This window comes from Saimiri boliviensis, chromosome 10 (assembly GCF_048565385.1).
Source record: "Saimiri boliviensis isolate mSaiBol1 chromosome 10, mSaiBol1.pri, whole genome shotgun sequence".
Lineage (NCBI taxonomy): Eukaryota > Metazoa > Chordata > Mammalia > Primates > Cebidae > Saimiri > Saimiri boliviensis.
Window position 1 is genome coordinate 51215534 of NC_133458.1, and position 25464 is coordinate 51240997.

The 25464-nt window shown below is 45.2% G+C and overlaps 1 protein-coding gene and 1 long non-coding RNA gene across 10 annotated transcripts in view; both read left to right on the plus strand.

Annotated features, from left to right (window-relative positions):
* LOC141580072 (uncharacterized) overlaps positions 1-5455 on the plus strand; it is a 49606-nt gene extending 44151 nt beyond the window's left edge. Inside the window, exon 5 of the long non-coding RNA XR_012512070.1 lies at positions 4244-5455. This is a non-coding gene — a long non-coding RNA (uncharacterized LOC141580072). The remainder of the gene's footprint in view (positions 1-4243) is intronic.
* Positions 5456-13639: 8184 nt separating this feature from the next.
* SRPK2 (SRSF protein kinase 2) overlaps positions 13640-25464 on the plus strand; it is a 276714-nt gene continuing 264889 nt past the window's right edge. For 4 of the 9 annotated variants that reach the window (XM_074379271.1, XM_074379272.1, XM_039473056.2 and 1 more), the window contains exons 1-2: positions 14112-14246; positions 14336-14390. Coding sequence is in view for 7 of the 9 variants with exons in the window: in XM_039473056.2 (XP_039328990.1) it covers positions 14231-14246; positions 14336-14390 (71 nt within the window). In the remaining 2 variants the exon portion in view is untranslated. Of the gene's footprint in view, positions 13789-14111; positions 14247-14335; positions 14391-25464 lie in introns of those variants that run through there. The other 5 variants (XM_074379268.1, XM_074379270.1, XM_039473055.2 and 2 more) reach the window with 3 other exon arrangements.

A 25464-nucleotide genomic window follows, 5' to 3' on the forward strand; every position in this document is an offset into this window, starting at 1 on the left:
AGGCGGGGGGATCACGAGGTCGAGAGATCGAGACCATCCTGGTCAACGAGCTTAGTTTTTTTTGACACTGCAATGTAAAAATTTTGGAATAGAAGGCCAGGCACAGTGGCTCACACCTGTAATCCTAGCACTTTGAGAGGCTGAGGAGGCAGATCGCTTGAGATTAGGAGTTCAAGACCAGCCTAGGCAACATGATGAAACCCTATCTCTACAAAAAATTAGCTGGTAGTGGTGGTTCGTGCCTGTAATATCAGGTACTTGCGGGGTTGAAGTGGGAGAATTGCTTGAGCCCAGGAAGTTAAGTCTTCAGTGAGCTGAGATCTCGCCACTGCACTCTAGCTTTGGTGATAAAGTGAGACCCTGTCCCAAAAAAGAAAGAAGGAAAGAAGGAAGGAAGGAAGGAGAGGGAGAAAGAGAGAAAGAAAGAAAAGAGAAAGAAAAGAAGGATGGATGGATTCTAGAATAGAAATTAAATTACAGAGTGAGTGCTGTGGCTCACACCTGTAATCCCAATACTCTGAGAAGCCGAGGTGGGAGGATTGCTTAAACTCAGGAGTTCGAGACCAGCCTGGGCAACATGGGGAAACTCCATCTCTCCAAATAACAAACAATAACAAACAAACAAAATTTAGCTGGAGGCCAGGTAAGATGGCTTACTGTAATAACAGCACTTTGGGGTCACTGAGGAGGATCACCTGAGGTCAGGAGATTAAGATCAGCCTGGCCAACATGGAGAAACCCGTCTCTACTAAAAATACAACAGCGTGGTGGTGAGCATCTGTAATCCCAGCTGCTTCGGAGGCTGAGATTGCACCACTGCTCTTCAGCCTGGGCAACAGAGTAAGATCCTATCAAAAAACAAAGCAAACAAAAAAACGCCAGTGGTGGCTCACACCTGTAATCCCAGCTCTTTGGGAGGCTAAGATGGGCAGATCACCTGAGGTCAGGAGTTCTGAGCCCAGCCTGGCCTCTACTAAAAAATTTTTTTTTAAATTAGCCAGGCGTGGTGGCATGCACCTATAATCCCAGCTACTCAGGAGGCTGATGCAGGAGAATTGCCTGAACCCAGGAGGTGGAGGTTGCGGTGAGCGGAGATCGCGCCATTGCACTCCAGCCTGGGTAACAAGAGTGAAACTCCGTCTCAAAAAAAAACAACAACAAAAAACACAGATGTCTGTATTGTACCATTGTGATTTATGCATGTTTTCTATGTATATCATGTAACAATAATTTTTTTTAAAACTATGGCCAGGTGCAGTGGCTCATGCCTATAATTTCAGCACTTTTGAAGGCCTGGTCAGGCAGATTACTTAAGTACAGGAGTATGAGACCAGCCTGGGCAACAAGGTAAAACCCTTCTGGGAATGATGGCACATACCTGTAGTCTCAGCTACTTGCATGGCTGAGGCCAGAGGATCATCTAAGCCTGGGAGGTTGAGGCTGCAGTGAACCAAGATTGCTCTACCGCATGTCAGCCCGGGCAACAGAGCAAGACCCTGTCCCCAAAATACATACATACATACACACATACATACATACATATAATTAAGCAGTATAATTTTTTTTTTTTTAAATGGAGTCTTGCTCTGTCACCTAGGCTGGAATGCAGTCGCGCAATCTCAGTTCACTGCAATCTCCACCCTCAGGGTTCAAGCAATTCTCCTGCTTCAGCCTTCCAAGTAGCTGGGACTACAGGCATGCACCACCACGCCCGGCTAAGTTTTGTATTTTTAGTACAGATGGGGTTTCACCATGTTGGCCAGGCTGGTCTTGAACTCCTGACCTCAGGCAATCTGCCCGCCTCGGCCTCCCAAAGTGCTGGGATTACATGTGTTAGCCATTGCATCCAACCTTTTCTTTTTTCTTTTTTTTGAGACAGAGTCTCCCTCTGTCACCCTGCCTGGAGTGCAGTGGCACAATCTCGGCTGCCTCCCCGTTGCAAATGATTCTCCTGCCTCAGCCTTCCAAGCAGCTGGGGTTACAGGTGCATGCCACCAGACCCAGCTGATTTTTTTTTTTTTTTTTTAGACAGTCTCTCTCTGTCTCCCAGGCTAGAGTGCAGTGTCGAGATCTCAGCTCACTGCAACTTCCTCCTCCTGGGTTCAAGTGATTCTCCTGCCTCAACCTCCTGAGTAGCTGGGACTATAGGTGCCTACCACCACACCAGGCTAAATTTTGTATTTTCAGGAGAGACAGAGTTTCACCACATTGGCCGGGCTGGTCTTGAATTTCTGACCTTGTGATCCGTTCGCCTTGGCCTCCCAAAGTGCTGGGATTACAGGCGTGAGTCACTGCACCTGTCCAAAGAGCTAATTTTTTTGTATTTCTTAGTTGAAATGGAGTTTCACCATGTTGGCCAGGCTGATCTTGAACTTCTGACCTCAGGTGATCCACCTGCCTCGGCCTCCCAAAGTGCTGGGATTACAGGCTTGAGCCACAGCACCTGGCCCAGGCCCCAATTTTTTATTTTTATTTATTTGTTTTTTGAGATGGAGTCTTGCTCTGTTGCCCAGGCTGGAGTGCAGTGGTGCAATCTTGACTCACTGCAACCTCTGCCTTCCAGGTTCAAGTGATTCTTCTTTCTACACCTCCTGAGTACCCGGGATTGCAGGCATGCACCACCACACCTGGCTACTTTTTTTTTTTTTTTTTGTATTTTTAGCAGAGATAGGGTTTCACCATGTTGGCCAGGCTGGTCTCAAACTCCTGACCTCAGGTGATCCGCCCACCTGGGTCTCCCACAGTGCTTGGATTACAGGTGTGAGCCACCATGCTCAGTCTATTTTTTTTTTTTTTTTTTTTTTAGATGGAGTTTCGCTCTTGTTTCCCAGGCTGGAGTGCAATGGCGCGATCTCGGCTCACCGCAACCTCCGCCTCCTGGGTTCAGGCAATTCTCCTGCCTCAGCCTCCTAAGTAGCTGGGATTACAGGCATGCGCCACCATGCCCAGCTAATTTTTTGTATTTTTAGTAGAGACGGGGTTTCACCATGTTGACCAGGATGGTCTCGATCTCTTGACCTTGTGATCCACCCGCCTCGGCCTCCCAAAGTGCTGGGATTACAGGCTTGAGCCACCGCGCCCGGCTCAGTCTATTTATTTTTATTTTTATTTTGTTCGAGATGGAGTCTCACTCTGCGGCCCAGGCTGAACTGCAGTGGTGTCATCTCGGCTTACCACAACCTCCACCACCCAGGTTCAAGTGATTCTCCTCCCTCAGCCTCCCAGGTAGTTGGGATTACAGGTGCCCGCAAGCACAACTGGCCAATATTTGTATTTTTAGTAGAGACAGGGTTTCGCCATGTTGGCCAGGCTGGTCTCAAACTCCTGACCTCAGGTGATCCTCCCGCCTTGGCCTCACCACAGTGCAGGGGGAGGCAGAGATTGCTGTGAGCCGAGATGGTGCCACTGGACTCCAGCCTGGGCAACAGAAGGAGACTCTGTCTTAAAAGAAAAAAAAAGATTTTACACTGAATGTCTTTCATTAGCTATGATAAAATGAAAAGCAAATTATTTATTATAACAGAGAGCTTAAGCATTTGAGAAATGAGTATAATATCATAGCTATATCCATGTTCTAAGACTTGGAAGAGATAAAGCTCAGAGTGTTAAACTTAGCATAGATTATGTCCAGACCATCTAATCTATTTGATTATGTGCTGGCATGTTAGACAATATTCTAAATCCTAATATAGTCCCAGGCAAATTTTTAGGCATCATTTTTGAACTGGCTTATGTAAGCATCTCATATACTACTTTATTTATAACGAACTGATCACTATTGGTGATTGTCTCTTGACAATCCAGTCCCTATTCCCTTTTCTTTTGTCTGAATGTTGAACTGAAAATTCTCTTTGCTGTCTACTGCTTAAATAAATAGCAGAATAAGAGGCCTCTAAGATTCTCACTTGAATCAGAGGCATTTAAAGGCAAGAAGGAATGACCCCTTGTGGTGATTTTAAAATATGTCCAGCATGCTTTGATAATCCTCCCTTCCAAAAGTGGACTTAATTCCCCTCCTTTAAGCGTGTGCTGTACTTGTTTCTGATGAACAGAATGTGGCTGAAATGACGGATTGTGACTTCTGAGGGTAGGTCATAAAAGGCATTGAAGTTTCTTTTTTGTTATCTCTTGGATCACTCACTCTGGGGGAAGCCAGACACTCAAGCAGTCCTATGAAGGGGCCCAGGCAGTGAGGAAATGAGGCCTCTGCAACAGCCGTGTAAGTGAACTATGTTGGTAACAGGTCTTTCAGCTTCCGTCCAGCCCTCAGATGACTGCAGCCCCAAGTGACACCTTGACTCACCAGCTAAACTGCTCCCAAATTCCTGGACCAGAAAAACTGTGAGTTATGAAATGTTTATTTTTTTAAGCTACTAAATGTGGGCCAAATTTATTATACAGCCATAGATAAATAACACATTGCTTAACATGGCACATATATATGATCAGCTAATATTTATTGAATGAGTAGATACTTCTCTAAGTGTTTCATGGGAACTAAGTCATTTAATCCTTTAAACAGACATACTGGAACTTCTCCAAGTATTGTATGTGAGCTAACTCATTAAATCCTCACAACAAATTTACAGGGTAGGTAATATTAATATCTACATTTTGCAGATCAGGCAACTAATGCACAGAGAGACTAACTTGCTTAAGCTGACCCAGATAGCTAATGATGGAACTAGCCCTTGAACTCTGGCAGTCTGGCTCTGCCACTCTTCTCTGTGTTTCACTGCTATTGTGATAGTGCTATTGCCCCTGAGAAGTACACTATAGTGAAACAACAAAAGACAGGTTTAAGCTTCATAACTGAAAAAGCAGATGAGATATAAACAAACTTTAAAGAATTAAAAAGCCTTGGCGGGTCTTTTAAAAGGAGGCTGGGTTCTCATCCATTGAAGACCCCAAGATGGATGATACGACCTCCATGTTTTTCCAGCTCTATGACATATTAAATATACCTTCTAAGATACAGCATGATTTAGTGGCTCCACTTGGAAATATCACAGTGCGATTGGTTTTACAACATTCTTTTCATTTTCTATTACATTTGGGAAAAATTAATATTATGTGGATATTCTGAGTTTCATTGTAACAAATTTGGGAAAAATAAATAGGTACTGCCCTTTTAACTTCTTTTGGATTGCTATGGAGACCAAAATATATCCAGTATTATAACTATTTAATACTTCCCCTTATTAATTATAATATTTACATAACTAATTTGACTTATGCAATAGTAAATGGTAGAATAAAAAAGTTTGTATCATCCTCATTACATTATTTCTCTTAAAAATTCCCTAAAAACTGGCTGGTCATGGTGGCTCACACCTGTAATCCCAGCACTTTGGGAGGCCAAGGCGGGCAGATCACTTGAGGTCAGGAGTTTGAGACCAGCCTGGCCAACATGGTGAAACCCCATCTCTACTTAAAAAAAAAAAAAAAAAAAAAAAAAGCCAAGCATGATGGTGCGCACCTGTAATCCCAGTTACTCTGCTGAGGAAGCAGAATTGCCTGAACCTGGGAAGCGGAGGTTACAGTGAGCCGAGATGGTGCCACTGTACTCCAGCCTGGGCGATAGAGCAAGACTCAATCTCAAAAAAAAAAAAAAAAGAAAAAAATTACTTTAAAATGTAATTTTAATACTCTTATTTATAAGGCATTTTGAAGAAATATCTAATTTCTAAGTCAACAGAGACTAGGTTTATAATTCATTCAATTTATCTTTTTAAGACATACAGTCTCATTTTTCAGGCTGGACTCAATGACTGGAGTCAAATTACTGGACTGAAGCTGACAGGACAGGCGAGCACCACTGTGCCCCACTTATTCTTTCTAAAAGCATCTACTATAGCATGTGTAAAATTAATTGATAATGAATCTGGTATACTTTAATTCAATAAATTCAAAGCAATTCATAAATATCTGGGTTGCAAAGACAGTTTCCTTCTAATTTATAGGAGTAAAAAAGTAAAAAGGACTGGCAAGATAGCTTTAAGTTTTTTTTTTTTTTTTTTTAGACAGAGTCTTGCTCTGTTGCCCATGCTGGAGTGTGCAGTGGCACAATCTCGGCTCACTACAGCCTCTGCCTCCCAGATTCAAGCAATTCTCCTGCCTCAGCCTCCTGAGTAGCTGGGATTATAGGCATGTGCCACCACACCCGGCTAATTTTTGTATTTTTAGTAGTGATGAGGTTTCACCATGTTGGCCAGGCTGGTCTCAAGCACCTGACCTCAGGTGATCCACCTGCCTTCGCCTCACAAAGTGCTGGGATTACAGGTGTGAGCCACTGCACCTGGCCAGTTTTAAGTTCTTTAATTCAGTGTTACCTTCTTGGGGCAGTCTTCCTGAACCATATTCCTAAGAGGTTGTTGATTTTTTTTTTCTGTTTTTCTTCAAATTTATTGTTTATTTTATAGAGTTGGGGTTTTACTATGTTTCCCAGGCTGGTCTTGAACTCCTGGGCTCAAGCAATCCTCTTGCTTTGGCCTTCCAAAGTGCTAAAATTACAGGTGTAAACCACTGTACTCAGTTACTTTTTTTTTTTTTTTTTTAATAAAAATGATCACAGGCCGGGCGCGGTGGCTCAAGCCTGTAATCCCAGCACTTTGGAAGGCCGAGGCGGGTGGATCACGAGGTCAAGAGATCGAGACCATCCTGGTCAACATGGTGAAACCCCGTCTCTACTAAAAATAGTAAAAATTAGCTGGGCATGGTGGCGTGTGCCTGTAATCCCAGCTACTCAGGAGGCTGAGGCAGGAGAATTGCCTGAACCCAGGAGGCGGAGGTTGGCGGTGAGCCGAGATCGCGCCATTGCACTCCAGCCTGGGCAACAAGAGCAAAACTCTGACTCAAAAAAAAAAAAAAAAAATGATCACAAAGGCTGGGCACAGTGGCTCACACCTGTAATCCCAGCACTTTGGGAGGCTGAGGCGGGCAGATCATGAGGTTAGGAGATCAAGACCATCCTGGTCAACATGGCAAAACCCCATTTCTATTAAAAACACAAAAATTAGCTGGGCGTGGTGGTGCATGCATGTGATCCCAGCTACGGGAGGCTGAGGCAGGAGCATCGCTTGAACCAGGGAGTCAGAGGTTGTTGTTACTCGAGATCACACCACTGCCCTCCAGCCTGGTGACAGAGAGAGACTCTTGTCTCAAGAAAAAAAAATATCACCATCTAGTAAACATAGTATATATTTCACATATTTATTTTGTATACCTTCTGTTTTCTGGCAGTAGAACATAAGCTCCATAAGGGCAGGGCAATTTTTGTGTGCTTTGTTCACTGCTATAGAATCAGTGTTTAGAATAATGCCTGCTACATAGTAGGTATTTGATAAGTATTTTGAAAATTGAATACAGAAATCCAACAAACAGATTGGAGATGTATCTCCCAACTATTGTTAATAATTGCTATTATTGGAGATTTATCTTATTTGATTATTGAACTGACCCATGAGGACTAATATTAGTACCTTATCACTTTCCAGATGTTGTAATTAAGTAAGCTGCCCAAAGTCTTACAGAAATTAAGTAGCAGAAACAGGTTTTAATGTTAGGGTAAGTGAAAGACGCTAGCCACAAGAGGCCACATATTGTACAATTCCATTTACATGAACTGTCCAGAACAGGCAAGCCTACAGAAACAGGAAGTACATTAGTGGCTGCCCAGGACTAGCGCAGGGGTTGGAGAAATGGGGAGTGACTGCTAATCTGTATGGAGTACTTTTTAGGGCCAATTTTTTTTTTTTTTTTTTGAGATGGAATCTTTCTCTGTCGCCCAGGCTGGAGTGCAGTGGCGTGATCTCGGCTCATTGTAACCTCTACCTTCAAGCAATTCTCCTTTGTATTTTGCAAAGTAGAGACGGGGTTTCACCATGTTGGTCAGGATGATCTCAATCTTTTGACCTCATGATCTGCCTGCCTTGGCCTCCAAAAGTGCAGAGCCACTATGCCCTTTTTTTTTTTTTTTTTTTTTGAGATGGAGTTTCGCTCTTGTTACCCAGGCTGGAGTGCGATGGTGCAATCTCAGCTCACCGCAACCTCTGCCTCCTGAGTTCAGGCAATTCTCCTACCTCAGCCTCCTGAGTAGCTGGGATTACAGGCACGCACCACCATGCCCAGCTAATTTTTGTATTTTTAGTAGAGACGGGGTTTCACCATGTTGACCAGGATGGTCTCGATCTCTTGACCTCGTGATCCCCCCGGCTTCGGCCTCCCACAGTGCTGGGATTACAGGCTTGAGCCACTGTGCCCGGCCCTTTTTTTTTTTTTTTTTTTTAATAGACAGTATCTTGCTCTGCTGTTCAGGTTGGAGTACAGCAGCTCAATGATAGCTTATTATAACTACCCTAACCTCAAACTCCTGGGCTCAAGTGATCCTCCCACTTTATCCTCCCAAAGTGCTGGGATTATAAACCAGGGCCACCACATCTGGGCCAGAAATGTTTTAAACTTAGATTGTGGTAGAGGTTGCAGAACCCTGTGAACATAGTAAAAACCATTGCATTCTATATTTTAAAATGGATAAATTGCATATATGTGAGTTATATCTCAATAAAGCCTTTGAAAATAATAAAAAGGTGAAGTGTGGTGGCTCATGCCCATAATCTTAGCACTTTGGGAGAACCAGGTGGGAGGATCACTTGAGCACAGGATTTTGAGGCCTCAATGAGCTATGAGTGTGCCACTGCACCCTAACCTGGAGGACAGAGTGAGATCCTGTCCTCTGAAAACAACAAAAAAATAGTGACAGTAATTTTTGTCAATATTGATACCAATAACAAAAAACAAGCCAAAAAAAAAAAAAAAAGAGAGAGAGAAAGAAAACGTAAAAAAAAAAAAAGGCAGAGAAGCAGGAGGGAGAAACAAAATAGAGGGAGAAATAAATAAAAGCTCCTCCTTAAGAAGAAAGTGGTTCATACCTGTAATCCCAATACTTTAGGAGGCCAAGACAGGTGGATCACCTGAGGTCAGGAGTTCGAGACCAGCCTGGCCAACATGACAAAACCCCATTTCCACTAAAAATACAAAAATTAGTCTGGCTTAAGCTTGTAATCCCAGCACTTTGGGAGGCTGAGGCGGGCGGACCATCTGAGGTTAGGAGATCAAGACCATCCTGGCCAACATGGTGAAACCCTGTCTCTACTAAAAATACAAAACTTAGCCAGGTGTGGTGACAGGCACCTGTAATCCCAGCTATTTGGGAGGCTGAGGCAGGAGAATCACTTGAACCCAGGAGGTGGAGGTTGCAGTGAGCCGAGATCATGCCACTGCACTCCAGCCTGGGCAACAGAGTGAGATTTCATCTCCCTGCCAAAGGAAAAAACAAACAAACAAAAACACAGCACAACAAAACAAAACAAAAAAATTAGCTGGGTGTGGAGGTGCACGCCTGTAGTCCCAGCTACTTGGGAGGCTGAGGCAGAAGAATCATTTGAACCTGGGAGGTGGAGGTTGCAGTGAGCCGAGATCATGCTGTTGCACTCCAGCCTGGGTGACAGAGTGAGACCCTGTCTAAAAAAAAAAAAGAGTGTCACTTAAGGCCACTGAGTGCAGTGGCTTACATCTATATTCCCAGCACTTTGGGAGGCTGACGTAGATGATCACCTGAGGTTAGGAGTTCGAGACCATCCTGGCCAACATGGTGAAACCCTGTCTTTACTAAAAGTACAAAAAATATTAGCCAGGTGTGGTGGTGGGCACTTGTAATGCCAGCTACTCAGCAGGCCGAGGCAGGAGAAGTGCTTGAACCTAGGAGGCAGAGGTTGCAGTGAGCAGAGATTGTGCTCTTATACTCCAGCCTGGGCAACAAGAATGAGACTCTATCTCCAAAAACAAACAAACAAACAAACAAACAAACAAATGGCCTGTGCCTGTAGTCCCAGCTACTTGGGAGGCTGAGGTGGGAGAATCACATGAACTTGGGAGGTAGAGGTTACAGTGAGCTGAGATCTCACCACTGCACGGCAGCCTGGGCAACAGAGCAAGACCACCTGTCTCAAAAAAAAAAAAAAAAAAAAAAAGGCCCTTAACATAGATGGAATGATAGGATTATAAAATCATTGTTCTACAACCAGTATGGTAATAGTTGATTTAGGCAAGAATTGTCAATGGATGCCAACCCATTGATATTGTCAGGGAAGAGATATATTTACAGTTTCAAAGGATCACCCCACACAAGGAAGCTTTTTGTTTTAGATGAAACACACCACTTTAAAGTGAACAATTCAGAAGCATTTAGTACTTTGGCAATGTTGTGCCACCACCTTTATCTAGCACCAAAACATTTTCATCACAGTAAAATAAAACTTGGTACTCATTAAGCAGTTGCTCCCTCCTTCTCTCACCCCTCAACTCCCACCAATCTGCTTTCTGTGGATTTCTGGATATCTCATATAAATGGGATCATACAATATGCGACATTTTGTGTCTGGCTTCTTTTATTTAGCATAATGTTTTCAATGTTCATTCACATTGTAGCATGTGTGAGTACTAAATTCTTTTTATGGCTGAAAATATTCCAGTGCATGTACAGACAATTAGTTTACTCATTCATTTATGGATGACCATTTAGGTTGTTTCCACCTTTTGGCTGTTATGATAGTGCTGCTATGAACACTCATGTACAAAGATTGTTTGAGTGCCTGTTTTCAGTCCTTGTGCATATATACTTAGAAATGGAATTGTTGTTAATTCTATAATTAGCTTTCTGAGAAGCCAACAGACTGTTTCCATAATAACTGTACCGTTTTACATTCCTAAATGTAGGAGGTTTCCAACATATAAGGGTTCCAGAATCCTCACCAATACTTATTGTCCATTAACATTTTTTTTTGAGATGGGGTCTCACTCTGTTGTCCAGGCTGGAGTGCAGTGGTGTGATCATAGTTCACTGCAGCCTCCAGCTCCTGGGCTCAGATGATCTTCCAGCCTCAGCCTCCCAAAAGGCTGAGATTATACTCGTGAGACATTAAGCCTGGCCTTATTTTCCATTAAAAAAATTTTTATGGCTGTGTGTGGTGGTTCATGCCTGTAATCCCAGCACTTTGGGAGACCGAGGCAGGTAGATCACAAGTTCAGGAGTTCAAGACCAGCCTGACCAATACAGCGAAACCTCATCTCTACCAAAAATAAGAAAAAAATTAGCTGGGCATGGTGGCACACACCTGTAGTCCCAGCTACTTGGAAGGCTGAGGCAAGAATGGCTTGAACCCAGGAGGTGGAGGTTGCAGTGAGCCGAGATCATGCCACTGCACTCCAACCTAGGCGACAGAGCAAGACTCCGTCTCAAAAATTTTTTTATGGTCATCCTAGTAGGTGGGAAGTAGTAGCGCTTTATGGTTTTGCTTTGTATTTTCCTAACAACTAATGATGTTAATCCTCTTGTCACATGCTTGTTTGGTTATTTGGATGTCTTTGGAGAAATGTCCATTCAAATCCTTTGCTCATTTTTTTACACAGACTTCTTAAATACAGAGGGAAAAGGTATCTGTATCTTGGAGAAATAAGTAACTGTAACATCACCAGTAATGGAACAAACCGACATCATATTTTCATGCACTAAGATGGACACAACATCACCTATAGTATACTCAACAAAATTGTTTAACTTGGGCTGGGTACGGTGGCTTACGCCTGTAATCCTAGCACTTTGGGAGGCTGAGGTGGGTGGATCACCTGAGGTCAGGAGTTCAAGACCAGCCTGGCCGTCATGGTGAAACCCCATCTTAAAAAAAAAAAAAAAAAAAAAAGTATGTTTAACTTGAATCTAACCATAGGGAAGTAAATCCAAAATAAGGAACATTCTGCAAAATAGTAGAACTGGATTCTTCAAAAATGTCAATGTTATTTAAAAAAAAATTAAAAAAATAAAAAGGGGACCGGGTACCGAGGCTCAGGCCTGTAATCCTAGCACTTTGGGAGGCTGAGGTGGTTGGATCACCTGAGATCAGGAGTTTGAGACCAGCCTGGCCAACACAGTGAAACCCTGTCTCCACAAAAAAAAAAAAAAAAAAAAAAAAAAAAAAAAAATTGGCTGGGCGCAGTGGCTCACACCTGTAATCCTAGCACTTTGGGAGGCCGAGGTGGGTGGATCACGAGGTCAAGAGATCGAGACCATCCTAGCCAACATGGTGAAACCCCATCTCTAAAAAAGAAGAAAAAAACATTAGGTGTGGTAATCCCAGCTACTCAGGAGGCTGAGGCAGAAGAATCACTTGGACCTGGGAGGCAGAAATTGCAGTGATCTGAGATTGCACCACTGCACTCTAGCCTGGGTGATAAAGCGAGACTCCATTTCAAAGTAAATAAATAAATAGAAAGAAAACCAAAAAACAAAACCAAGAATGATTCTAGACTAAAGGAGTTTAAAAAGACATGACAAATTCAACGGATGATCCTTAATGGTAACCTGAATTAGGAAAAAAAGAAAATCAGCTACAAGTGATATTACTAGGATATTTTGCAAAATTGAATATGGCCTGTATGTTACAGATGATTACACTGAATTAGTACAGAAGTTTCTTGGAGTGATCATGGAATTCTGATTATGTAGGAGATTACCTTTGTTCTTAGTAGATATGTATTGAAATATTTAGGGATAAAGGGTAACTGTCTGCAAAAACTCAAATGAGCAAAACAAACCATACTCACAGGCACGCAGATAGCACATGTGGCAGAATGTTAAAAATTGGTGGCCAGGTGTGGTGGTTCATGTCTGTAATTCCAGCACTTTGGGAGGGAGAAGAGGGTAGATCACGAGGTCAGGAGATGGAGACCATCCTGGCTAACATTGTGAAACCCCGTATCTACTAAAAATTCAAAAAAGCACCTGTAGTCCCAGCTACTTGCGAGGCTGAGGCAGGAGAATTGCTTGAACCCAGGAGAGGCAGGTTACAGTGAGCCAAGTTTGTGCCACTGCACTCCAGCTGGGCGACAGAGTGAGACTCCATCTCAAAAAAAAAAAAAAAAAAAAGGTGAATATAGGTTAATTTGACTGTTGATTATATTTTCCTTGTAACTTTTCTATCGGGTTTCATATTTTTGAAAATAAAAAGTTAAGGGCTCTTCAAAATCCAAGCGGCCTTTTCTGTTCTGTCTGATTTAACATCTTTAGAGTAAGCCACCTTGTCAGTTAAAGATACAGTTGCGTAACTAAAGAGGGAGTTAATGGTCAGGATGTGTATCTTCCAAAAACTATTGTAACTATTTACATACAGAAGAGAACATTGCAGTTACCTTTCTGTGCCACTGTAAACTTGATTCAGATCTTTTGTAGGCAGCCTGATAAGGTGGAGTTTGGGGCCGGCCAGGGCTGAATTTCGATCCTGGCTGGTTAAACTGTTTAACCTCGTTGTGACTCAGTTTCCTCATTGCAGGATACAGAAAATAACTACTTGGTGTGATTGTTGTTTTGAATTGTTACACACATGGTGTTTACGGAACCGGGCTTCAATTGATGTGCAAAACCTTGATCCTACTTTGAATGCTATCTGTATCTTTCCCTTCATTACACTCGTGTAATCCTGGAGGGCAGGTAGAGGTGAGAGAGAAAACGACTTCTCCAAGGTCACACTGCGAATCGCGGACCCAGGTTTCCCAGCTTTTGGTCGTGTGCCCTTTCCACGCCCGCCGGAGAGGAGGAAGCGGTGCTCATGGGGATGCAAGGATGTAGAGGAGCAAAGGGGGAGAAGAGGCCGCGGGAAGAGTGGTGGTGCGAGACCCGCGGAGGCGCCGGCCAAGGAAGGGCGCATGGAGAGGCGGGCGGCGCGACAGGCCGGGGTGCGGAGGAGAGAGGCCGCGGCGGGGAGGGAGGGTCCCGCGGGCCGGGTGCCCGGGAGAGGCGGGCGGCCTGGGCCAGCCGCAGGGGCGCAGGAGGTGGAGGCCCGGGCCGCGGGCTGGGGCCGGGGAGGCCGAGGGCCAGCGCGGCCACGGGCGGCGGCCACTCCTGCACAGGTGGGTGGGGCGGGGGCGCGGGGCGAGCGGCACGGGGGTCCCGACCCCGGCGGCCGGCGGGGTGGGGGCGGGGCGGGGCGGGGGCGGGGCCGGCCGGGGGCGGGTCTTGCTGGGCCCCCGCGGGAGCAGCGGCGGCAGCGGCGGCGGCGCAGGCGCGGTTCCCGCCTCCTCCTGGCCGGCGGAGCGAGTGGAGGCTGGAGCCCGGCTCGTCTCGGCGCTCGCGTCGCCGCCGCCGCGAAGCCCCCCGCCCCGCTTCCGCCGCGTCGGAATGAGCTCCCGGAAAGGTGAGTGGCCCGCGGCGCGCCCCCTCCTCGCCACGCGGCCGGCCCGGGCGGGCGGCCCGACCGTTAATGTGTGTCTTCTCTTCCCCCAGTGCTGGCCATTCAGGCCCGAAAGCGGAGGCCGAAAAGAGAGAAACATCCGAAAAAGTGAGTCCACGCTGCGCCTGTCCCCGGTCCCCACGCCCGCCCCGTTGGGGGCGCCCGCAGCCGCGCAGGGGAAAGTTGCCTGGGTGCCCGGGCGGGCTGGCCGGCTGCTCCCCTGGGACGCCGGCGCTCGGCTCCTGCGCCCCGCGGGCGGCCCGGGGGGAGGGGCGGCGGCGGGGGAGGGGCGCGCGGGCTGCGGCCGGTTCCCGAGCATCCCGGAGCCTCGACCCCGCGCCTTCCCGCCCCGGGTCGCCGCTGGCGGGCGGGGGACCGGCGGGGAGGCGCAGGGCGGGGCGTGCGCACCCCTCCCCAAGCGCCGAGCTGGCCCGGGGGTCGTGGCCCTTCCCGGGAGGGGCCCCGACGTCCGCCACCCGGCTCCGGCGCGCCGGGTGCTGGCGTCTGGCGGCTGCGCGGCTCCCACCTGAGCCGCGGGCGGAGGAGGCGGAGGGGCCGAGTGTGCGCGAGGGCGAGTGTCTCGCCTCCCCTTCCTCCCCGGCCCCCGCCTCCGCCTGTCGGCCTTTCTGCTGAGAACCGGAGCTGGTTGTCAAGTGGTTCGCCTGGGGCGTGTTCCTGGCGCGAGTTCAGCCCCGAGACCTGTGCATTTCGGCTCTCGGGTTTGGATTCGAAACTTTCCGCTCGGGTCGATGGTGACTTGGGTGCGCGGCGGGCGCCTGGGTCGCGGGCTGCGCCGGGCGGTGGGCGTGTGCGCGGGGAGAGGGCTGGGGCTGGGGCTGGGGCTGGGGCTGAGGCAGAGGCTGGGGCTGGGGCTGGGGCTGGGGCGTGGGGCGGGAGCCCGGCGGGATGGAAAACGCGCCCGCGCGGGCCACCTCCAGCCTGCCCGTGCACCCGAGCCGGGAGGCAGCTGCCCGAACGAGAAGCCTTTCCTGGAGAGCTGCTCCGAGACCGCACAGCGCCGCCGCGTCTTCTCCTCTTCCACTCTTCTCTCCTAATTTTTTTGATTTTTACCAGCGTTCAACATCGTTACCTCGTCCTCTAGATTAATTGCTCTTCTGAGCAAAAATACTCTTTGTGGCATGTTTGGTACTGTGGGGAACGAGAGTCCAGCATCGTCTTTAATAAAATCCGGAAACATTTTTGGTTGTTTGTTTCCTTTGAGGGGTACCTCGCAGCACTCTCAGGCTTTTTTCCCCTTCTTTTGGCCTTGGTCCCTACCTGGAGAATTTCAGACCCATGGTTGGCTTCTAGGAAAACCGGCTAAGTCATTATTAAGTTATAGTACAGGACGACAGGACTTTGTTCATTTAAAAGGAACATATTTGAAAGTATTTTTAGGGCTTCACAAAATGTGGAGAGTGACATAAAAATATACCTGTCTTAAAAAAAAAAGAGTAAGGGGAAAGGACTTACTAAGGACATGAAGAACTAAATCGGTGAGTAAAAGTAGGACGTTGAATTCGTAAGATGTTAAAATGGAATGGATTTTTGGTAGTTTTAGATGCTTTTTAAAAAATTAGTGCTAGTTTTCAAGTGAATTAGAACCTTAAATTTGAGATTTCCTTTGGTGAACCATGGACGTTTACCCAGTGGTAAGAACTGTGATGTTTAGGATTCTGAATGAGTACTGGGTTTTAATCACAGCTTTTACTTCAAAGAATTGATTTAATTCCACGTAGTTTGTTATATTCAGAAACAAAAAGAAGTGGGAAAGGTATGACCCCAGTGTTAGAGATGGCTGTATGTACAAACAGACCATGTATGTGTGCATGCTACCTATGCATACATGTAGAAGAACAGTTCTAATTAAGTCAGTATGTGGTTTTTATTTGCATATATTAGGTTATGATTTTCCTAATGGCCAAGGGCCTTTCTGGTGGGCCACAGTTTGGTATGTGGTATGTTTATGAAGACTTGGTGAATAGCCAGTCACAGTACTCAGCTTTTACCCTCACAGATTAATCTGCTGCTTTCTCCCACTGTGTGTTGTGTATATGTAATAGAATTTGAGGCTGATAGGTAACGGGACCAGCCCAATTATATAACTAATTGAGGCAATATCATTTTTCACAAGACATTATTTTATTTTTCATTTTATTTATTTATTCTAAAACAGTTTCACTCTTGTTGCCCAAGCTGGAGTGCAATGGCCTGATCTCGGCTCATTGCAACTTCTGCCTCCCGGTTTCAAGCAATTCTCCTGCCTCGGCCTCCCGAGTAGCTGGAATTACAGGTGCCCGCCACCACACCCAGCTAATTTTTTTTTTTTTTTTTTTTTTTTTGAGACGGAGTTTCACTCTTGCTACCCAGGCTGGAGTGCAATGGCACGATCTCAGCTCACCACAACCTCCACCTCCCGGGTTCAGGCAATTCTCTTGTCTCAGCCTCCTGAGTAGCTGGGATTACAGGCACGTGCCACCCTTTTTAGTAGAGATGGGATTTCACTGTTTTGGCCAGGCTGGTCTCCCAACTCCTGACCTAAGGTGATCTACCCGAATTTTCCTCCCACAGTGCTGGGATTACAGGCGTGAGCCACTGCTCTCGGCCTGAATCAAGACATTTCTTTGAAGTGTTTGATGTTACTTATTTATTCATGTATTCAATGGATATTTACATGTTTTTCTTTGAAGATGGTAATAGAACTTTGAATAAGACAAAGCTCCTTGCAAAGCTAACATTCTTTGGACGTTTGGGGAAAACCACAAAGAGGGTGACAGGATAATTTCAGACAGGGCTAAGGGATATGAAGAAAATTAAGATGAGGCATCTTAAGTCATAATAATAGATGATATTTGAACACTGCCACTCTGCTGATTGCTTTATGTGTACCTTGTTGACAACCCTATGAGGTAGGCACTGTTAACTACATTTTACAGATGAGGAAACAGGGACACAGCAAGAGTAACATTAACATGCCCAGCTGTTAAGCTGAATCCAGGCAGCCCAGGACCAGAGTCCACACTCACCTCTCTGAGAGGTGACATTTGAGCAGGATGGAGAATGAAGAGGAGATGGAGTGTGGCAGAGGCCCTGGGGAGGAATGGACTGAAAGTATTCGAGGAACCCAAAGGTCACGGTGTCTGGAGAGGTTGATGGGAGGCAGGAGTAAGAGCATATCTGCCTTCGTAGGCCATTGGAGGCTTATATGTGGAAGGGACAGGTTCTGATTCCTGTTTAAAAAGAGCATGGCTGCTACCTAGAGAGTAGATTGTGGAGAAGGGGATAGCAGTGGAAACAGACCTGGCCTGCAGTAGTGCATGGTTGAGTGTGCAAGGAGTGGCACCTGAGAAGTAAAAGGATCTCCAGGACACTAGTATTTTCAGGGTACTCTGCATTTTACAGACAGCTCTGACAGGTTAAGGCTACCCAGTAGCTTCATTTAAATCAGAATTCAGGTCTCCTGAATCCCTATTTTTACTTTTTGATTAACTTTCCAGAGGAGGAAAAGGAGATAGGTATAATTTTTTTTTTTTATGATAGGCATAATTTATTAATTCGATGACTGGCAAACTTGAATTATGTGACTCTGGATCTGGGTTGGTTTAATATGATTTACTGTTGTTACCTACTTTTGTTAGGCAAACTGGCTTTTCATTAATTTTAGTTCTGTTAAAATCCGTGAGCTTTTATGAATTGAGCCAGTTCCTAGAGGCTGTTTTTATGGTACACTGGAAATTGTAGTTGTCAGGAATAAGATTAAGATTTCTCAGCTTAGTGGTAGATTATTCTCTGAGTTTAGTTTGCTAAATTTTTTTTTTTTTTTTTTTTTTTTGAGACGGAGTTTCGCTCTTGTTACCCAGGCTGGAGTGCAATGGCACGATCTCGGCTCACCGCAGCCTCCGCCTCCTGGGTTCAGGCAGTTCTCCTGCCTCAGCCTCCCGAGTAGCTGGGATTACAGGCACGTGCCACCACGCCCAGCTGATTTTTAGTATTTTTAGTAGAGACGGGGTTTCACCACGTTGACCGGGATGGTCTCGATCTCTTGACCTCGTGATCCACCCGCCTCGGCCTCCCAAAGTGCTGGGATTACAGGCTTGAGCCACCGCGCCCGGCCGCTAAATGTTAATTGTGCCGCTTTGTGAGTAACAGGCAGCACGGAAGGACTGTAGTGTTGTTTAGTCACATATCTTAGGAATTAGCTACATCTCATAACTTGGTATAAGTTTTTGCATTAGGGCATGTTTATATGTAGGTACAGTTTTTAAAAGATCTCTTGCATTTATTTTTTAAAATAAGTTATTGAGATATAGTTCCCATATCCTAAAGTTTACCTTTTAAAATATGCCATTTACAAATTTTTAGTCTGTTTATTAAGTTGTGCAGCCATTATCTAATTCTATAACATTATCACTTCCCCAGAAAGAAATTCCATGTTTGTTTTCCAGTTATTCTCCATTCCCCTTCTCCCTGCCTTGGCAACAACTAATTTACATTCTAAGTCTCTATGAATCTACTTATTCTGAACATTTCATGTAAATGGAATATACAATATGTGGCTTTGTGTCTGGTTTCCTTAGAATAATGTTTTCAAGATCCATCCATATTGTGGCACGTATTGGTACTTTGTTCCTTTATATTGCTGAATAAGTAGTGTTGATATGCCACAGCTTACCCATTCATCCATTGTTGTTTAAAATTTTTCTATTTCTGGCCGGACGCGATGGCTCAAGCCTGTAATCCCAGCACTTTGGGAGGCCAAGGCGGGTGGATCATGAGGTCAAGAGATCGAGACCATCCTGGTCAACATGGTGAAACCCTGTCTCTACTAAAAATACAAAAAATTAGCTGGGCGTGGTGGCACGTGCCTGTAATCCCAGCTACTCAGGAGGCTGAGGCAGGAGAATTGCCTGAACCCAGGAAGCAGAGGTTGCGGTGAGCTGAGATCGCGCCATTGCACTCCAGCCTGGGTAACAAGAGCGAAACTCTGTCTCAAAAAAAAAAAAAAAAAAAAAAAATTTTTTTTTTCTATTTCTGGCTGGGCGAGGTGGCTCATGCCTGTAATCCCAGCACGTGGGAGGCTGACGTGGGATGATCACAAGGTCACGTAGGAGTTTGAGACCAGCCTGGCCAATATGGTGAAACCCCGTCTCTATAAAAATAGAAAAATTAGTTGGGCATGGTGGCGCGCACCTGTAGTCCCAGCTACTCTGGAGGCTGAGGCAGAAGAATCCCTTGAACTGGGAGAGCGAGGTTGCAGTGAGCTGAGATTGTGCCACTGCACTTCAGTCTGGGTGATAGAGTGAGACTCCACCTCAAAAAAAAATTCTATTTCTTTTTTGTTCTTATTTTTATTAAAACATTTAGTTTTGAAATAATTTCAGACTCAGAAGACTTTGCAAAAGTAGTTCAGAGTTCTTTGTGTACCCTTTTTTCAACTTCCCCCACATTGATATCTTAAATAACCATAGAACATTGTTGAAACTAAGAAATTGACATTGACACAAATGTTATTAACTCAAGAAAGATTTTACTTGGACTTTATCAGTTTTCTCTGCCCCCTTTGTGTTAGTGTAGCTGTAACAAATTGTATCATTTACGTAGATTAGAATAATCACCACAGTCAGGATGGGAAACTATTTCATTACCACAGAGAACAGTTACATTCTCTTTCCCTGACTCTAAGCTTGGCAAGCACTGATCTGTTCTCTATCACTTAATGTTGCCACTTCGAGAATGTTATATAAATGGAATTATACAGTATGTCACCGTCACCTTTTGTGATTCCCTTTTTCACTCAGCATAATGCCCTTGAGATTCATGCCTGTTGCTGCCTGTGACCGTAGTGCATTCCTTTTTATTGCTGACAAGTATTTCATTGTGTGGATCGACAGTTTATTCACAGGTGAAAGGATATTTGGATATAAATAGCTTCTGTTTTTTTTTTTTTTTTCTTGTTTTGTTTTGAGATGGAGTCTCGCTCTTGTTGCCCAGGGTGGAGTGTAGTGGCGTGCTTAGCCTCCTGAGTAGCTGGGATTACAGGTGCCTACCACCACCCCTGGCTAATTTTTGTACTTTTAGTAGAGATGGGGTTTTGCCGTGTTGGCCAGGCTCGTCTCAAACTCCTGACTTCAGGTGATCCTCCTGCTTCAGTCTCCCAAAGTGCTGGGATTACAGGTGCCTGCTACCATGCCTGGCTGATTTTTTTTGTGTTTTGTAGAGACAGGGTTTCACCATGTTGACCAGGCTGGCCTTGAACTTCTGACCTTGTGATCTGCCCTGCTTGGAGTCCCAAAGCATCAGGATTACAGTTGTGAGCCACCTTGTCTGGCCACATTTCGTTTTAACATTGTCATTTTAGTGAAACTGCTTTTATTTATTTTTATTTGAGTCAGAGTCTGACTGTGTCACCCAGGCAGGAGTGCAGTGGCATGATCTTGGCTCACTGCAACCTCTGCCTCTTCGGTTCAAGTGATCCTTGTGCCTCAGCCTCCCTTGTAACTGGGATTATAGGCATGCGCCACCATGCTCAGCTAATTTTCTTTGTGTTTTTAGTATAGGAGGCTGGTCAGGAACTCCTGGCCTAGGCCTCAAGTGATCTGCCTGCCTCAGCCTCCCAAAGTGCTGGGATTACAGCCAGCTACCGCACCCGGCCCAGCTTGTGTGTGTGTGTGTGTGTGTGTGTGTGTGTGTGTGTGTGTGTGTGTGTGTGAAAAGTAATATGGTCATGGTAGAAAATTCAGTACAGAATTTAGCATAATATAGAAAAATTAAGAAGTAAGCATTAGCTGTGGCTTCACTAATGATTTTTAATTTAAAAGTTTTTTAGCATGTTAATTTAGGGTATCTAATTGTTTTGGTGTGTTACTCTGTTACTTGTGCATGGTTTTGTTTATTTTTTTAAAAATTGAGTTCTGCATACATGTATATACATGTATGCAAAGTGTATTGATCTTTTAAAGATCAGTGAAGATCACTTGAGGTCAGGGGTTTTGAGAACAGCCTGGCCAACATGATCAAACCCTGTCTCTACTAAAAATGCAGAAATTAGCCGGGAGGGGTGGCGCATGCCTGTAGTCCCAGCTACTCAAAAGGCTGAGGTGAGAGAACCTGGGAGGTGGAGGTTGCAGTGAGCCAAAATTGTGCCACTGCATGCCAGCCTGGGCGATGCATCGAAACTTGATCTCAAAAAAAAAAAAATCATTTTTAATTTTAATTTTCTTTTTTAGAGATAGAATCTTGCCTTGCCACCTAGTCTGTCTTCTTCACCCTCTTGGGTTTGGGTGATTCCCTATCTCAGACTCCCAAGTAGTTGGGATTACAGGTATTTGCCACCATGCCTGGCAGTGTACAGTTTGATGATTTTTTTAATGTAAATATATATTTTTTTTTTAAAAAGGGGGGTTGTTGCTTTGAGGGGAGTCACACTTTTTTTTTGTCTTTTTGTTTTTTTCCTTTTTGTGGAGAATGGGGTCTCGCTATATTGCCCAGGCATTTCTTGAACTCCTGGGCTCAAGCTATCCTCCCGTCTCTGCCTCCCTAAAAGATGGGATTACAGGCGTGAGCCACAGTGCCCGCCTTATGTATGTTTATGCTCCTGAAACTACCACCTAGATCAATATACAGAACCCTTCCAATACTCCGTAAGTTTTCTCATGCTTCTCCTTAGGCTATACTCTATATACTTCTATGTAGTATATACCACCTAGAAGCAACAACTTTTCTGATATCTGTTGTTATTGATTAGTTTTGTCTGCTCTTGAACTTCATATAAATGAAATCATATAGAATATACAGTCATCCCTCAAGTATTCTTGGAGGATTGGTTCCGGGGCACCCTCAGATAATGAAATCTGAAGATACTCAAGTCCCTTGTAACCTTCACACATCCTCCTGTATATTTTAAATGACCTCTGGATTACTAATAATATATAATATAATGTAAGTACTATGTCAGTGGTTGTTACACAGTGTTTTTTGTTTGTTTGTTTTTAAGACAGATTTTTTCTTGTTGCCCAGGCTGTAGGGCAATGGCACAATCTTGGTTCACTGCAACCTCTGATTACCAGGTTCAAGCGATTTTTCTGCTTCAGCCTCCTAGATGGCTGGTATTACAGGCCCACACCACCACACCCAGCTAATTTTTTATTTTTAATAGAGACAGGGTTTCTCCATGTTGGTCAGGCTGGTCTTGAACTCCCGACCTCAGGTGATCTGCCCGCCTTGGCCTCCCAAAGTGCTGGGATTATAGGCTCAAACCACCCCGCCTCGCCCAGCATAGTGTTTTAAGATAAAAGCAACCTTGCAGTTGTATGAGACAGAGCATGTTTTTTTTATTTTTATTTTTTTTTGTATTTGGAGTCTTGCGTCTGGGTACGGTGACTCACACCTGTAATCCCAGCACTTTGGGAGGCTGAGGCGGGTGGATCACGAGGTCAGGAGATCGAGGCCATCCTGGTCAAATGGTGAAACCCCATCTCTACTAAAAACACAAAAATTAGCTGGACACTGTGGCATGTGCCTGTAGTCCCCGATACCCAGGAGGCTGAGGCAGGAGAATTGCGTGAACCTCGGAGGCGGAGGTTCTGGTGAGCTGAGATCATGTCACTGCGCTCCCATCATGGGCAACAAGAGCGAAACTCCGTCTCAAAAAAAAAAAAAAGGTGGAATCTCACTCTGTTGCTCAGGCTGGAGGGCAGTGCAATCTGGGCTGATGGCAACCTCTGCCTCCCAGGTTCAAGCAATTCTCCTGTCTCAGCCTCTGGAGTAGCTGAGATTACAGGTATGGGCCACCACGCCTGGGTAATTTTTGTATTTTTAGTAGAGATGGAGGCTTCACCATATTGGTTGAGCTAATCTCGAACTCCTGATGTCGTGCAGCACTGTGGCCAGCCTGTGTTTTTTTGTTTGTTTGTTTGTTTTGGAGACTGGTTGTTGCTTCGTGGACTGGCAGTGGCACGATCATAGATCACTGCTGCCACCTCAAATTGCTGGCCTCAAGTGATCCTCCTGACTCAGCCTCCTGAGTAGCTGGGAGTACAGGCAAGCACCACCATGCCCAGCTGATTTTAAATTTTTTTGTAGAGATGGGATCTCTGTGTGTTGCCCAGGCTCAAAGATGTAGTTTTGATTGAACTACTTTATACTCCCACAAGTGTAAAGACACTTATGGTTACTTCACATTTTTGTCCACACTTGGCAGTGTCATTTTAATTATAGCTATTATGGGTGTGTATTGATATTTCATTATGGTTTTCAGTTACATTTTCCTGAGTAATGATATTAAACATCTTTTCATATGTTTATTGGTCATTTGAGTTTCCTATTTTGTGAAGTGCCTTTTTAAGTCTTTTGTTCCCCACCCTTTAATACTGTGTTTTAAGTTTTTATTGATTTATAAAAATTTGTAGATTTTCAGTTGACTTCTTTTTCAGGTATATGTATAAGGTGTGTATTTTTCTAATCATTATGGGTATCATTTTGTAATCTGAAAGTAAACTGGAAATCAGAAGGGCATTGTCAACTGGTTCTGCCCTGCCCCCTTAATTTATCAAGTAAAATAAGGGGGCAGGGCAAGGGTGTCCCAGGCAGAAGAAACATTGCAGTTGGTGTCAACATGTGAGGGTTAAAATGGCGTGTAGTCTTGGAATGTCAAGAAGGTTAGTAAGGCTGGAGTGCAGGGTGTGGTAAGCAGTAAGTGGGGCTCTGAGGAAGTCAAACGAGGGACTGGGGAGCTGTTAAGGGGCACAGACTCAGGTTTTTAGAAAGATTCCTCTAGCTATTATGTGTAGAACTGCTTAGAGGCCAGGCACTCCATTGGGAGGCTATTGCATGAGGTGTCAGGAAACTGATGTGTACAAAGGGGCTAGAATCCACTAGATTTAGTGTCCAGTTTAATGTGAGAGGAGAGTGGGAAGGGTCTAGGATGAATTCCAGGTTTCTGAATTAGCTAAATTTGTGGGTGGTGTTGCCATAATTGGGAATGCAAATGTTTGGGAAAAATTAATGGTGACTTTGTCCAGGCTTTTTGAGGTCTCCATATGAATTCCTTTAAGAGTTGTTTGGTCAGTGTTTGTAGCTAGAGCACTGAGAAGAGCATTGTTTAGGAGATGCATATTGGGAATTGTCAGGTATAGCTGATGTTAGGGACTGGCTGAAGGTGCATTAACAGGTGAAACGAAGGCTGTAGGTAGGGTTGGTAAAGGAGGAGCCAGAGAGATGGGAGACCCTGGAGAAAGTTGTCCCACAGAAATCAAGGGGATACAGTATTTCAAGAAGGTCATGGTCAGCAGTGTTAGTCTGCAGATAAAATTAAAGTGAGATGAGGCTTAATCTTGGCTTGCGCTTCTGGTATTTAGAAAATTATTAGAGACGGCCGGGCGCGCTGGCTCACGTCTGTAATCCCAGGACTTTGGGAGGCCGAGGCGGGTGGATCATGAGGTCAGGAGATCGAGACCATCCTGGTCAACATGGTGAAACCCCGTCTGTACTAAAAATACAAAAATTAGCTGGGCATGATGGCGCACGCCTGTAGTCCCTGCTACTAGGGAGGCTGAGGCAGGAGAATCGCTTGAACCCAGGAGGCGGAGGTTGCACTCCAGCCTGGGTAACAAGAGCGAAACTCCGTCTCAAAAAAAAAAAAAAAAGAAAATTATTAGAGACTACAGCTGCAGCTATCTTGGCACAGTGTTTTTCTTTTTTGAGACAGAGTCTCACTCTGTCACCAGCTTGTAGCGCATGATCTCGTCTCACTGCAACCTCTGCCTCCCAGGTTCAAGCAGTCCTCTTGCCTCAGCTTCCTGAGTAGCTGGGATTACAGGCACGTGCCACCATGCCCAGCTAATTTTTTGTATTTTTAGTAGAGACCAGGTTTCACCATGTTGACCAGGATGGTCTCGATCTCTTGACCTCGTGATCCACCCGCCTCGGCCTCCCAAAGTGCTGGGATTACAGGTGTGAGCCACCGCACCCAGCCTAATTTTTTGTATTTTTAGTTAGACAGAGTTTCACCATGTTGGCCAGGATGGTCTCGATCCCTTGACCTCGGGACTCACCCACCTTGGCCATCCAAAGTGCTGGGATTACAGGCATGAGCCACTGTGCTGGGCCAGCACAGTGTTTTAAGATAAAAGTAACCTTGGGTCTGCACGTCTGCATGAGCTGTGTGAGTGAATAGGAAGACAGA